This window comes from Vanacampus margaritifer, chromosome 8, assembly GCF_051991255.1.
Source record: "Vanacampus margaritifer isolate UIUO_Vmar chromosome 8, RoL_Vmar_1.0, whole genome shotgun sequence".
In the NCBI taxonomy this organism is placed as follows: domain Eukaryota; kingdom Metazoa; phylum Chordata; class Actinopteri; order Syngnathiformes; family Syngnathidae; genus Vanacampus; species Vanacampus margaritifer.
This window is the reverse complement of record NC_135439.1, coordinates 21,257,580-21,273,871: the sequence shown is the minus strand read 5'-3', so window position 1 is coordinate 21,273,871 and position 16,292 is coordinate 21,257,580. Positions and strand designations below refer to the sequence as shown.

General features: G+C 38.1%; 1 protein-coding gene across 1 annotated transcript in view; it reads right to left on the bottom strand.

Moving 5' to 3' along the window:
* Window positions 1-16,292, bottom strand: part of ptpra (protein tyrosine phosphatase receptor type A) — a 33,042-nt gene that overhangs the window by 8,078 nt on the left and 8,672 nt on the right. Inside the window, exons 2-11 of the mRNA XM_077572950.1 lie at window positions 8,410-8,456; window positions 8,046-8,127; window positions 5,897-6,295; window positions 1,768-1,867; window positions 1,529-1,602; window positions 1,015-1,151; window positions 576-666; window positions 412-488; window positions 258-294; window positions 81-178 (exon numbers count right to left, since the gene is read on the bottom strand). Of these exons, the coding sequence (XP_077429076.1) occupies window positions 81-178; window positions 258-294; window positions 412-488; window positions 576-666; window positions 1,015-1,151; window positions 1,529-1,602; window positions 1,768-1,867; window positions 5,897-6,295; window positions 8,046-8,121 (1,089 nt within the window). The 5' untranslated portion in view covers window positions 8,122-8,127; window positions 8,410-8,456. The remainder of the gene's footprint in view (window positions 1-80; window positions 179-257; window positions 295-411; window positions 489-575; window positions 667-1,014; window positions 1,152-1,528; window positions 1,603-1,767; window positions 1,868-5,896; window positions 6,296-8,045; window positions 8,128-8,409; window positions 8,457-16,292) is intronic.

Below are 16,292 nucleotides of genomic sequence, written 5' to 3'. Positions count from 1 at the left end.
GCATGCATGCACTGTTTTCACGCAAAAGTAACTATTACACTTGTGACTTGCGGAAAAACTTTAAACTGCCCTGTTACTACCTCTTTCCTCTCCTTCAAATTGGTCACCATCACAATGGTGGCTGTGTTCTGCTCCCAGATCATCCGCCAATAATCATTTACGGTTTCCTCCTTTGGTCCTGTGAGTAACGAAGGAATGAGCAAAGAGTTAGATTGCCACATGTGCTACTATAAACTTTGTTTCAGTGATAGGTTTACCTTGAGCGCCAATAAACTTATTCTTCTCCTGGTAACCCTGCACAAAAGGAAGCAGGAATGAATGAGACAACAGAGGGGAAAAGGTTAAATCACGTTAACGTTAAAGCACAACAAACTCTATTTGTTATTATGAAATGAATACTATTGTACAAACATTTATAAAGGAGGCATTGATGAAGTCAGAGTCTGGTACTCCTTCCAGAGATGAGAGATGCACCCTGGAGTGATCATCTAAGAAGAAAAGGTTTTAAACACTTATTACAACATTTCCCAGTTATGTCAAAGGGAGAGTGTTGCCGAGTTCAGTGGTTTGCTTACATGGCAGGATGTTGACATATCTGTTCTTTTCTTTATTCTCTTCCTTGGATGCTGCGTCACATGTTGCCTGAATGGGGCAGACTGGCAGAGCCTGAACACAGAAAAATGTATGCATGTAAGATAACAGAAGATCGCCTAGATTAATATTTGTTTTCAGTCTTTAACTCACTTTGAGACATTACATTATATCCTCCTGTTTAAGTCTAATGCAGACATATTTTGCTGTTTAAATAGCAGGACTATTTTAAAATGGATGTACTCTATGACAGACAACATGACTTAATGTTTTACAACCCAGTTAATTAAGAGTAGACTTTTACTCATTTACAAACCCCAATTCAATTGAAGGTGGAGCATTGTGTAATTGCAAATACTTTTCAAACTATAATCAATTGAATACACTACAAAAACAAGATATTTAATGTTATTGTTGCCATACATTAAACTCCTCCCTGAATAGCTTGTTGTCATCAGCCATGCGACGATTCATTTCTTCCTCAAGCTTGTCGACAGGAAGGGGTGGGTACTTCCTGTTTGTGCTGGGTGAACGGGCCAATAGCGGCACACTCTGGAGTTCTGCACCGATGGGTAGGAGGCAAAGGAGACAGAAGTGAGAAGAGCACAAAGGAAGTGGACAAATGACACAGGCAGAGAGAGACATGGGAGACGGGGAGAGAACAGAACAGAGTTGTCTTTAGACTGAGATACACAAACTTTGAGATTGTACTACTTCTTAATACCACCACCAGAGGGTGGTGTGACTCAACACTGGTTAGTCAATGAAATTGATCAGTTCAGGGAGCCAGATCAATTAAATGTTACCACAAACACTGCAGGATAACAAGCTGGATCAAGCCGGCATGCTTATTATCTGGTATAACACCAAAACAAAAGAATACTCGGCGTGTGTGTATAGCTACACCGTAAACATTATGCAAACGGAGATGCTTTACCTGTATCATCTGATCTTCCATTGGTCAATCTGAAGGAGTTGGAATGGCTTCCTGCCTGCTTGTATTTTTTAAACCTGTCCGAAACAAAAAAACAAAACAAAATGGAGACGCACTCACAAATTGACATCAACAATTTGGTTGTACAGTATGTTGACCAATAGAGATTGCCATGGCAACCACAGAATTTCAGACTGTCACAAGAGGCCTCAGACTAGTCATTGGTTTTGCATTTCACCAACCTGAGCATGTAGAGGATGATGATGATAAAGATAATGACCAACAAGGAAGACAGGGCCACCATCACTGCTATGATTGGCATGTCATCAGAATGGTTGTTGTCTTAGTGAGGGACAAAAAGAGGAAAGGATTTAAGACAGTCATTATGATACAGTATGAAAATATAACTACAGTATCAACTAATGCTTAAGACAATTTAAAGACGTTGTCATACAATACGTCCTGTACTGTGATAAATGTTAAATGAGAGCAAAATTAGATTTGACTGAATTCCAAACCGTGCCGTTTTGTACTTGGTAAAATTATTTGTAAGGCAAAGAATAATTACGTGATATAATTTACCTAAATCGAGAAACGTCAAACCTAAGTTAGCTAAAGGAAAATTAAATCAGTCTGACGGATGACAGCAAAGGACCTTGTAGAGGTCAATGGGTGAGCATCACATTACCATTATGTTGTAAAAACAGCAACAAGCTGTTTTTTTAAACATATATTCAAATGCATATTCCTGACCAAGAGTATAGATTTTTGAAAAAAAAGAAGAAATTTGCCAAATTGTGACTTATGAGGTTTTGGACTATATCAGCAATATGGAATATTTGTACTTTGAATAAGGAAGAACCGTAGTCTCATTTATTTTACCTTATTTTTGTTACAGTACATTTACATTGTCTTACAGTTGCATCGGGCCACCATTATGCGAATGTGGCCTTCTGTGAAAATGAGTTGACACCACCAAAAGTAAAACTATTTCCAAACACTGGACAATGTTAAGACAACAAACTGCTGACTGGCTTTGAAATAAATATACAGAAATGGGAGATTACGTTTTTTCTAGTATTTTTGTGTCATTTAAAAATATACTCTGTACATTCAACTTACAATTTGAGTTACAAATTATTGCTTTTACTCATTTTTTGTTCCATTTTTCTCTACATCATTATGTGTCACTTAGCTTAAGAGTGCAGATAAAAGAAACAAGAGAGCCAAACAGTGATTTCTAGATTGTTCCTTTCTGTAATGGTTATCTGTGTTAATATTTAATTAGCTTTCTGAAGAAAAAAAACTCAAGTGCAACAGTGGTGTCTCTTAGAGTAGATAAATTGCACTTTAACAAAGGGTCAACTCCATGCCTCTGTGACAAGCAAAGTGATGGCAAACAGAGGATGACTGTCTAAAGTAATGAAACATTTAGGACGTTTGCTGTGAATTTTGCATTAATTATTCAGCGCATAAATGTTAAATGAACTCTGCATGTCAGAGGTATGAGAACCATTTTCCTCTGTACAGAATTGTCGAGTGAAAGCACATCAATAATTATGGTGTGTAGATCAGTATTGACAAAGCAGTTTATTTTGTAGACCAAGTCACATTTTGTTTTTAACTTTCAATTGGTGACCAATATGTATACATTTCCATTACACGGACAAGTTACCTCACTCTCATTTTATGTTCCGTACAACATTTTCATTGCCACAGTTAACACAAAGGACATGAGTTTTGCCTGACCAACAACAGGAGTTTGTATAAAAGAAAACACTGGCTGCTATTGGCGTACCGGCCGCGCTCTGTAAGATACATTAAGCTACAACAAAAGAAGAGAATTCTCTAGACAAATGTATGGTAGTGCTGACAATGCACGGACAGGATAGTCAACTCAATATTCAAGAAAGCTCTTCGGACTCGATGCGTGTCAGAGAATGGACCATTTGACCCAGCTATGTAACATTTTCACGCACAATTCCCAGCTCTTTTCGGCATTCACCCTCTGACAATGTGCACACTGAGGAAAAGAAGAGCACAGCAGGTTGCGAGCATCATGTGGACCTGACGCAGCCTTCAGGCATTTAATAAACTGCAACTATTCCACAAAAGGCTCTCAGAGAGCCAGAGGGTGACAATGGAGAAGTTATGAATCACCTATGAACCCAAAGTGAACACAAAGTTGACATACCATACACTGAAAGACACAAATCAGCATTGGTAAAAGTGGCAAGTATTTCTGCAACTATAACTAAAAGTCAGCATGCAAACATAAATAGAAATTCTCGCGTGAGGAAGGAACCATCTTTTCAACAACAGCTAGGTAGCTTAGATGTATCGTGCTTAGATTCTTATGGATGATTGGTTAAATGGAGGTCTGTCACGGCAAGATATTTCCAGAACTGCTACAATGTCTAAAAGCAGAAGATCTAAAATATTAAAGTTCGACTCTTGACCAAAAAGCTTGCTTGGCTTTTTTCTTTGACAGCTTCCACAAAGACACTGGGAAAATCATGTCATAGTTATATGACCCACCAAATGGGCACCAAGATATTTAGAGAAATGTTATTTTTGTCTGAGTAGCCACATGTATTATTCTGGGCAAAGGTGAGAAACACGCTGCCTTCACTGTGTCTGAAGATAAAATGAAATGGTAGCCAGACAGCAAAGGGCCTTTAGTTGACAATAATGAGGAACTACATGATAAAAAGGCAGATGCTGACACACATGATGTTTGAATCACTAGGAACAATGACAGATAATATGAGAATGGCAACATGTTCTGTTCATCCATGAATACCACGTTATGAGGGCATAGCCCACATCACGGTGAAGTGCTTTTCCACTGGAGAAAAATGAGTCACTTCCTCTTAGGTCACATGAGAACACAAGAGTATTATCTTGCTTCTTCATGGAACTCTGGCCTATTGAGGGATATTATTGGCAAAGGATATAGAATCTGTTGATGTATATGTTCATGTGTGACTTCTGAAGGACGGGGGCATGGCTCAGTGGTAGAGTGGTCGTCTCCCACCCGTGAGGTTGTGGGTTCGATCCTCACCGTGTTGACCATGTCAAAGTGTACTTGAGCAAGACACTGAACCCCAATTTGCTCCCAGTAGACCTGGCAGCGCCCTGCGCGACAGCAGCTAACCACTGGTGTGTGAATGGGTGAATGTGAGGCTGTGTAAAGCGCTTTGGGCACTATACAGTAGCTAAAAAAGCACGACATAAATAGCAGTCCATTCCATCCATCAATTTTGTTCTGTTTATGGTCATTGATGAGCATCTCAGCTCACTTCAGACAGGAGGTGGGATACACCCTGGACTGGTCACTGATTGCTTGATCATAAAGAACACAATGCATTTTAAAGACTATTAAAGTCAGACAACGAAAGAAAAAAAGTCAGATGAGAAGCTAATACTTTTTTTCAGCTACTCTCTACGGCCAACAAAAATATTTTAGAAAATATTGTCAAAGACCTTATTAATTTTTGTAATGATGTGGCAGGGCATCTTACCCAAAATCCCCAAAGGTCATATCGGTATACGTTAAGAAATCAATTGGTTCTAACTTTCTTTATTATTAAGGCCTCGACTAACTCAAGGTCAGAAATCGGAAAAATGTTGGCACTGGGCGTCTGATTAATTTATAAAATCACTGTTGTAATCGTAACGTTGGAGCCGTTGGGAAGTGTCTCGGGGGTTTTCTGTTGAATAATGAAGCGGCGTCCTACCGTCGTGACATGCGATCACTCTGATTGGCTGTTAGCTAGCAAATCAGTGCATGGGATAAGAACAAGAAGTGACACATTCGGATAAAAAGTAGGTGATGGAAAGCCTTTACAATTCTGCTCATTTAGCACATTATCACCCTTCGCATTTGGACGTAACTAAAATGTCTGTCAGGACAGAGGATGGAGAAGAGGAATTCATCACTATGGTTCAAGAGAGACCGACATTGTATTACATTACCGTCAAAGGGTATGTCGATTGTGTGATAAAAGCCAAATTAGACGGCAAGACATTGAGATGCAACTGGATATACCAGGTAGTGAAAAAGATAGCGGTATGCATTGGTTACGTTTTTATATCCCGCTAGTGACTACCGCCACCGATGGTATGGAGTGGTATTACTTCTCACGCATGCGCAGAAGGTACTTAATAGTCACCGTCTGTGTCTGTTTGTTGCTGTGTGTATAGTCATTTTCCTGCCGTGATGTGCCTCAGGCCGCTCACATTCGTCTAACGTTGAACTAGTGTATAGGGAGGTATTTACTGATCACTATGTGAGGACTACTGTTACCTGTGACAATTTTCAAAAGGAAATGATGTTAACAAGAAAATAAGTGAGGCACTAGTACTCACCATGCGGGCTAGAATCTGGGGTCAAATCCATGTCAGGTTCTGAAGTGGTCTCTGTCTCCGTGGTCATGTCATCTTCAATATAAGTTTCGGGAGTAGGGGTGTCTGGAATGGATGGGGTAGTCCCATTCTCACTGCCCACTGGTGTGGTCTCTGGATTGTGCGTTGGCAGAGGGCCATCAGTTGGAGTTTGAGGTGGGGGAGGAGGAATTGGTGCCAGTCTTAAAGTGTCATTGGGATCTTTCATTTGCACAACCTCAGCACCAGCTTGACTTGCTATTGTTGTTGTCATCGTCGTTGGTGTTGCAGGTGGGACTGTGGGGTGTAGTGTGGGTGCGACTGTGATGTTGATGACAGGTGTAGTGGGGGGTTGCGTTGATTTTGCAGAAATATTTGGAGCACCTAGAGAGTAATGGGACAATAAATCAAGCATGATAAAGTGGCTTTCTCTAAACTCTTTCTAAGAAGTTAATACCATGTTTCAGATATATTCAAGCCACTTAAGACGTCTGCCAGGCTGACTTAAGATTTACTCTACTTAGTCAAGTCATTATCTTTTACTGACTGGGGCATTAAGTGTTCCCTTGCTAAATCGTGGTTAATCGTTTGCACCCTTACAGATTTTTTAAGTGATTGTTTTTATTATACAAGTATGTTTTTAACTGTTTACAGGCTAATTTTACGCGGCTTCAGTGTAGTACAACGTTGTGCTGCAACATGCCGGGTAGAACTGAGGTCTACTGGAAGAGATGCAGCATATCATTAACAGCAAGATTTACAACATAGATCTATCCGCTCGTCCATGCCAGGACAGTCCATATATCGACAATAATACGTTACGTTAATGGAGGTAATTTTTCAACTTACATTTTGTAACTCCAATTGTACATAAAAAGGTGTGGTAATAAGTTGAGGGTTTAAAAGTGCTGTTTTAAAAAAGTGAGGGCAGCTTTTATTTTTATTTTTTTTTTAAATGACAACTGTTACATAGTAGCTCTAGAACTGCCACCGTTATTCAAGTAATAGTTGTGATCAAAGGTCCGTGTGTACAGGACTTGCAATGGCTTAATCTTTGCGAATATTTGCAAATGAAATGATCCACCAGATAGCCTCCAGGAACCAAGCACATCCGTCACCACCGGCCTGGCCCTTCGGTGTGGCTTTGTGATGGGAGGGCAGCTGCAAGCAAGCAGTGTGGAGCAGGCGATAGGTCTCAACTGTCGGACTGCATGCCACCCCCAACTCACTCGGATTGTGACAAAGAGGGTGCCAGAGTGGATCATTATCATCCACTTTGCAGAGCATAATTTGGACTTGGCTTGGCAAGTGTTTTTAGCTATGTTACCATAAAGTACAATATGTTCAGAAGGCTGACATAGCTCCTGTCTGTCATAAAGTTCACTAGCCATCATATGTTGTACTTTTCAATTTTCTATTTTTGTAATTCTGATCTCTTGACTGAATCGCTCCCCTTTCATCTATAAACGCTTCAAACATCAAAGTGTATGTAGGAATATTAAAAAAAAGAAGTTTTGTTGGTTTGTTACGAGTGTATTCTTGTTAATGTTTTATGTTATGTGTTCTCCAAGCGCTTTGTGACAGCTGCGGCTGTTTGAAAGTGCTATATAAATAAAGATGAGTTGACTTGACTAGTGATGTGATGTGATATCGGGGCCGGAGCAGTGGAGATGTATATTCCAAACCTTATTTTATTAAAATAAATGACAAGTGTTGGAAGTGAACTAGTCAGCCATTCTTATTTTCAATTTTCAATGTAGGTTATGTAGGTCATTCTACTTAATTATTTTGTTGAATTGTTACTCAGTCATGTGTCTTGACTGTTTGCTGTCATTTATTTTGTTATACTTTTTTTTCTCTTTTTTTGTTTGCGTGTTGATTAGGGACACAGATATTATAAGTTTTCTTCTTTCTGTCCCCTTTCATTTCTTTTTTTTCTAAAGAATGAAATAATTTTTTTAAAATTGAAATTTAATGTAATTTTGAAAATTCATCAGTAGAAATTGAACAATTTTAAAAACCTGTGGAAATAACCTGATGCGAAAGTTGAAATTTGACACCATACATACTTTTCTGACCACTATTACACTCCTGTGAACAGTGAAATGTACTGTATCTGTATAAATGCTCTTACTTGTGAGTGGGACATGATCTTGGGCTGTGACCCCGAGGGCTAGACCTAGCAACAGGAGCAAGGGACACACACCCATTCTGCCCTATATCAAGAACATGAAAGGATATGAATAATTTTGATCAAGCACAACTTTTGTGAGGAAAGAAAATATTTAAAATAAAATTAATATCACTTTAATCTCAAGCAATTCTCATTCTAATTTTCACCAAAGAAAATTTCACATATGTATCATGCAATATTTTATTTTAAGATTAACTGCACACACTAGAAACACTTAATTTGGATGGTGTATGATTCCCAATATATAATTCTCATGCTTTTGGTGTTAAAACTAAATCCAAGTACAAGATTAGCCTGTGTTTACCTGAAAAAGCGAAGTTGAGATCAGTCACTCATTCGCACGGCAGTTTTCTAGAACACAGAGGAGGACAAAGTGTTAGGCAGAAAACCAATTGCACCTTTTACGCATAAACTTGAAGAAAAAGCATAATCACATGGAACAACCCTGTTTTGAATGAGAAGGAAAGCATTAAAAAAAAAATAAAGATATATATATATATATATATATATATATATGTATATATATATATATATATTACAGTGTGTGTGACTACTCATTCCTTTTGATTAAAACATAATTCCATGCATTGAGTTTCCTTAACTAAAATGCAAGTGATATATACTTGTACATTAGAATGTAACATTTAACATATTTATTTCACACCATTGCAAAAAGACAACAGTGCGGCTTCAAAGTAGGTATTCACATTACCATATTGGCAAAAAACAACAGTATAAGCAATTAATCTTAGTGATAGTAATGAATATTTGAATTGGGCTTCATCACAGCCTATCACACATGGAACCACCCAAAGTTTCTTAAATTCATAAACCAATAGGATGCCGGAGACTCAACTGTTACACCCTTAAATTGCTCCCCTTTTCGGTAGAAATTACAAAATCATTGTCAGCGGCGGCTGGCATGTTGCTGCTCTGCTTTTAGGCATGTTGTATCTTGACTGACTGCTGTGCAAATACTTGTATTAATGACGCAAACCCAACAAACAAATATCGGTCATTTACCCACCAAAGAACAAACATTGCATTGTTGTCACATTAATATTTCCTTAGTAAAACTGTGGCTGAACCAGTATTCAAGATACTTCTAGCCAAGATGGATGACACCCACAAGGATGTGGAGAAAGCATGAATGCCGTTGGGTGGAAGGGCATGCAAACTGTAATCCTGGATCCCAACTGAGACTGCGTTCTCCTTGACGAAACTGTGATAATCTGTGGGCCTAATCTCATGATTTTGACCCTGGAATAATCCAGTCCATCTGCTTGTTTACAGATATTTGGACACTGGGTGAGCCAAAGACTGCACAACATCGTGCACAAATCGGAGGCTTTAAATGGAATATTGGGTAGAGAACAAATTGGGTGTTAAAAACATAAATGCTGCAACTTTACTGCTGCACAATGAATACACACACAGACACACGCTTTGATAATGGGACATTATGGGATGACTAACTGCACTGTAAGCCTAATAGTTAAACGTCATGTGGTCAGAGAGGATGCTACAATCCAATAATGTTTTTCGCTAATCAAATATTTGCTTCCAAAAATAAGACGGGCCCTATGCTGTGATGAAAGAAAACATATCTAAAAACTAACAGCAGACAAAAACAAATGTGCAAACTGTATAAATACTTTACTAGATTTTCTCTTTTAGTCAGTCAGCAAATATAAAAGCAATGTGAAAAAAGTACATTTTCTAGGGGAAATTAAGTAAAAACTGTTCTATATTATATTCTATGTGCCCCCAAACAAAACACAGACACGTTTGACTACCGGTACATGCGGTTTGTTAATCAGTGATCAGTAGCAACTGATAGCATCAGGCTATCAGCATCACAAATCAGTGTACACTGCCTATTGTTAACCTGTCTTTGGAAAATAGTCTGCCAACTGTCAGTAAGTGACAAAATTTGAACAATTGCAGCTCGCTGGTGCAAGCCAAGTGGTTGTGTCCTCCGGCTGGCCACCGTGGGCGAACGGCCAAGGCAGCTTGGCTGTTGTTTGCCACTAGCCGCTATTGCTGGTAACTGATGAGCGGCTATTGCAAGTCCGCCATTAGCTGGCAAGATACAGTAAATGCATATGACTGATGTTTAGCTTGTCATTGCTGAATTATATTTACCAGCTCTGTCTGACTATATCAGTAAATGAAATGGGTAGGAAGGGCTGATAGACAGCACATTCTTACGATTTTGAACATGTAATGATTTAAATAAGGCAGCCGCCGTTAGCTACTAGATGTGGAGTTTTAAACATATTTCTATGCTAAATACTTTGTAGATTTAAGTAAACAGAATCAGACAATGAAAATGTGCGGATTTGCGATATAGCAGGAATCTTAACGTTGGGTTCTCTTTTAATGGCTAGACTGAATCCAAAGCCTTTGAGGTACACGTTTCGTTAGAGGGTGATACAAATACAATAATTGACTAGAAATTCACTTTACAAAGTAATTGGGACTGCTTACATTTTACTGACAGATCTATATTAAAGGTGTCACTATTAATACATTAATTAACAACTTTTCTGATCATTGGTATTGTTTAACCCAAAATTGTCCAAATCCTTCGAGTTCGGCCTTAACAGTAAGCTGATTTCCATAGTCTTTCCTGAAAGCAGGCTGATTATCTTTTGCATTTAATCAAAATAGTACATTTGCAATTGCAAACATATGCATTAGCTCTGGAAAACAAAGTTCAAAATTATTTGCCAATTTTCTGATATGAATTATGATCAATTCATGGGGAAAAAAAATAATGGAAAAAAGATTCCGTTTAATCTATCATGAAAACAATGGTTATTTGAGCTGTAGTATGATTAACCTGTAATTGACATGTAAACGAGCTCAGAAGTAAACAGTATATCAAACTAGTAGGGCCCTTCACATTAAGTACTCAAGTAGATCTCAGTTTCAAAGAGGTTGGTTAGGACATCACTTCCTCTCGCATGACATTCCTTAATAAGCGAAGTGTGAAACTCGGCAGCACGGTGCATTATGGGTAAACCGGCTGGTAGCCTACTACCAACTTGTCATTGAAAACTAATGGAGTCTAACGGGGGAAGCGCTGATTTGGACCATTTCAACCGTTGGAAAGTTGATGTTTTTTTATTGAATCTATCTTAAACATGAATTGCATGTCGTTACTGACTACCCTTTGCCGGGACACGACGGTTAAGCCTATGTAAATGCTTATTATTTGGCTGAATGTGTGCACTTTACCGGGAGTTGGACCGAAGACACAAAACCAGGACGCGATCAAGAGACGGGTAGGATCTTTCTTCACTGAAGGGGTCAATTAGGGCTAAAAGCAGGTTCTTAAATGACTGTCATTCCATTAGTTTGGTTACACGTACGTCCGCTAGCAAGCTTCGTGATGCTTCTGTCTGTTCCCTCACTGTTAGGATTTTGTCAAAATAAATGTGCTTTAAAATATCAATTTTAGCCTCCTATACGTCGGTTTGATCTTTCTTTTCTGTCTGAAAATTGGGAAGAGTGAACAGAGGTTTACAAGCGTACACTTCTGTCTTCTCGAGCATTGCAATGGTGTTTTTTTGCCGATAACTCCATTAGGACAGTTATAAGTGCACCTGCCTTTTTGTCACTTAAGGCTGAAAGTCGTTTAAACAATTCTTGAAAGCGTTAAGGTGTACAGTTACGCAAACACTTTCAGCAGTCCATTCGCCGCCATTCAAATGATGGCTTTGTTTGGTAGCAAGTTTTTTTTTAACTTGATTTTCACGCATGCTCAAACGTAATGCGCACTTCGCATACTGCAATACATACATACAAACAATACCATAAAAACAAATGTTATCAGTTAAACAGCGTTGGTAAAAATATATACATATATTTTGCTATTAATTTTAATGCAAACTAAATTTGTATCTGATTATTTGATAAATCGATGGACAATCGATAGAATTTGATTTAAAAAAATCCTGTATGTATATTTAACATTACCTACCAGGTGATAGACGGACCTTGGTAGCATCAACAAGCTTCTTCTTTTTTTTTTACCATTCCTAATGCTGCATGACTCATTGTTTCCTGCTAACACGCCCTCTACAGATGGGGACAGTTTTTATCTTCTCCAGCATGTGTGTGTGTGTTTCCGCGGGTGAGTGAATGTAAGCGTTTTTTGTGTGTGTGTTTGTTTTTACTGATTTACATGTTTTAAGACATAATAGGTATCTATTCAAAATAAAAAAAATATTACCAGTAAATAGATTAAAAATAAAATGTTATAAAACACAACTAACCAGAGGAAAAATACCATTCAAAATATTTGTTAGTAAAACGAGTTTGTTGGTTCGGTGGTTCTTCTTCGGATTGGCCAATGGCAACCTCTCAAACATTAGTGCGGGGAACCCGGACACATCGACAGACAATGCCCGGCGCCAGCAGAGAGAAGTTCATCTCCCCATCACGGGTGGGTGATATGGGCAAAAAAGAAAAAAGAAAAAAAAGTGCTATGTATACACATTTTAAACTCGTTAATGATAAATTGACGCTATTCTAACAACAATACTGCAAATCTGCACTTGTTTCACAGAACAATTATGGATAGACGTTTCTATAGAAGCATTTAAAGTACTCATCCCATGATTTTTTGTGTGAAAATTCCCCAAAGATAGCAGCCACTAGTCATGTTGTTAATACCACTTCAGTAAGTAAATTGCAATTGCACCGGACAGCCACTGATGGAATGAAGTCGCTCATTATTTACAGTATATATTAGAGGTGGGGCAAGTCATGCCAGAAAGACCAAGTTTGTACTTGGGCTTGTTTTTAGACCTGGCCAAGCTAATTGCTATATCTCAACAATTCAGTACTAAATTGTTCTCAATCTTTGAACATGTTTTCAGCACTTATCTTCAAACATTCACAGTAACGTATTTGCAAATAAATCACTTCACGAAGTCTTTAAACAAAATGTACAGGTCTGTAACTGCCTGATTTGTTGACAAATTGTTAAGTTAAATCTGTTCTCTCTTTAAAAAAAAGAAGAAGAAAAAAAAGGTGTATACTGTTGAGTTTGACGTCTGAACTCCATGTTGGTCGTGAAAACCTAACGGGGCTTTATGTGCTCAATCAGCCTATAAATCCCAAATCATCAAACCAATGAATTCCATATTTTATTTTGTGTAATGTCCCATGCCCTGGAAAATGTTAATGCATTTTCAAAAATGTCCACCATAGTCAGTGTGGGAATGCTTGGAGTGATTTTCCTTTTTTGTTCTCATATTCAGAAGGGCAACCGGGATGTTTGGATTCCAGGTGATAAATTAAACCTGACATGGAGAAACTCTGTGCAGATTCACCCCCTCTTGAAATTCCAACCTTACACAGTTTACAAATGGCTATCAGTGGGTCTTTTTCAGATCTGTTGAAATACGTCCATACTGTAGTGTAGACATGTTGGCGCTTGTCCAAACGAGCTCATGCTGTTTTTTGTTGTTTTGTTTTTTTGCATCATCACAACATCATGTTTTGACCATGTTGTTTTGGTGATAAAGGTATTTCGGACAAAAACTGAAAGTTGCACTGATGGGCCATTTTTGGACAAAAATTTATAGCAATTTTTCTGTGCACCCCTATCTCCAACCTTAGACTGTACCAACAACTTTGGGGGAAGGAAGACTGAAGGGACATATGACATCAATGATCCAGTTTACCAACATGTCAACTGCCTACCGTAGATATTGAGTTTATTATTTTGAATTGAACAAATGTCTAATATTAGCAACTGATAAATGAACAATTTAGATTTTTCATATGCTACCGATTTTCTATTTTCTTTAAATCAAGTTAACCAGGAAACGTCCCGTTGTAAGGGTGCACAGTTTATCACAGTGGAGGCAAATATACTTCAGCATATAATTTAAAAGTTGTTAAAATAAGGACACTGTACAAGTGTGTGATTTACAGGGATAATTGAAAACTTCCAAGTAGGGCCCGACCGATATGCATTTTTTTAGGCCGATGACGATTTTTGGAAGAAAAAAAATACGGATTACCGATTAATCTGCCGATAAAAAAAAAATATATATATATATATATATATTGCATCTAGTTACCCTCTCTCTACCCAAATCCTTTTCAATGGGTGTCATTTATACACAAACTTTTACTATTAAAATGATCTGCTTTGAATGGCAAGTCCATAGTATGACCTTATCAAAACAATTTTATGAAGTATACAAGGTTATTGTATAGATTTATGTGTCAATAATAAGAACATTCTTTCTTGTTTACAACTGCTGTAAAGCATTAATAACCTTATCTTTTATATATTTTTATCTTGTGTTATTTTCACAAATCTTGGGACTTACTGGGCAAACCTGTTAGTTTTACAGTTAACTCCAACTGCGGTGTCATTAAACATCTTAAAGGACGCTTGGGGGACAACAGAATAACCTGAATAACATACGCTAAACACTTGCTAGTAGCTAATGCTACGCAAGCAAAATGGTGCATTCAGGGTACTTTCAAAGCGTCAGAAAATTCGTTTTTCTTCAAAAATGTTTTAAGGGGAAAATAATCGTCTGTTTGGCTAAATTGTATGATTGTTTTGGCCGGTGTTTGAAGGTCAATCATCGGCCGATTAGAAATATAAACCTTACTTTGTTTTACTCTGTTCCTACACATACTGTACGTTAAAAGGGATGAAAGACAACGAAAATACTATTTACAACAATCTTAGAATAACACATTCACATGTCCGTCACTTTATCATTGAAACATTTTTAACATGAAACTGGAAATCTGTTTCCATTGCAACAGTCGACACTGCTGAGCAGAACCTGATACCTCATATCCATAGTGAGGCAAGTCCGCCCACAACCAACTAATGAAGACAGCTGCTTCTCTGCGTGTGGCCAAATGCAAACCTCATAGGGGTGAACTCACAACAGTGAAAGGAACGGACTGTTGTTCACCTGCCATTTCATTCATGGTTTGAAAACAACACTTATAGGTAAAATATAAAATAAGTCCAATTGACCACCATGACAACCAACGGCTAAGACTAGGTATTCATTTAATACAGTTCTCCAACCAACTCTCCCAAAATGTGTAATTTCAGTGGACTTTGGCATATCATTCAGAAATTAATAATGTACTGTATATATTTTTGGCAGCAATCAATAGCTGAGGAAAGAATTGGTAAGACCTTTTACCATTTAAAATGATAACAGAAATACAGTAAATATTTCAGTTTGCTAGCCTACACAATATGCAATTCAATATATTGATTCGGCAAATCCTACAAATCAATTCACCTCCTGGCCAGTGAGGTGTGCTTTGCGTATGATTCAGTTCCATAGATGGAAGCCGCAATGGACGAAACAATAACAGATTGGCAAATGGCAAAAAAGGCAAGAGGCAGCAGCAGCAGTCTGAAGGGAACGCTTTCTGCTTTTAACTAATGCTTAGGGTCAAATTAGATTCTCCTGTAAATTTGCCTACAAACTGCCGCCAATCTCTGTTCACACACAGAATACACAACAGAGTCTCTGGCCACATTAATATGCAAGGAACTTCTACCATACAGTGTTGTGGAAAACCATAACTTAAAGGAATCATCCAATCAGTATGGCACATTTTTCACTCAAACTCCTATGAATTTATTTTTTTTTAAATCAGCAAAATGATATTAGCATGGGAACTCAATTTCATCATTTGTTTTACACAAAATCAGTAACTAACTAACTAAATCCACCCCTTCAGAATTCCAATATAGCCACACCCCCTCTTCTCATTTCATGGTCGGAGTCAGTGCTTTGATTGGACAATGGGGTACCCCACAAGATATACGTCACCACACTTAATTACTATTCATGAGTCTAGCGAAGGGGTCAAACTCGGCCGGCCAGTCATGCTAGATGCATGTTAACAGTCTACTAGCGCAATGTCTACTGCGCTAAATCTACTAATTCTGTCTGAGAATGACATCCCTGGTGCCAAATTCACTGGTATAGACGTCAAAGAACATACTAATGTTCAGTTGAAGGGCTGAAAAAGACGGGGGAAAGAGAAGACCTGATCCAGAGGTAAAAAAAAAACTCTCCCCATCAAAAACATCGTCCAACGCACCTGACACTGACATTCTCCAGTTTCAATAAGCTATCCTTCCCTTTACCACCATATGCCCAGTCTGCCATA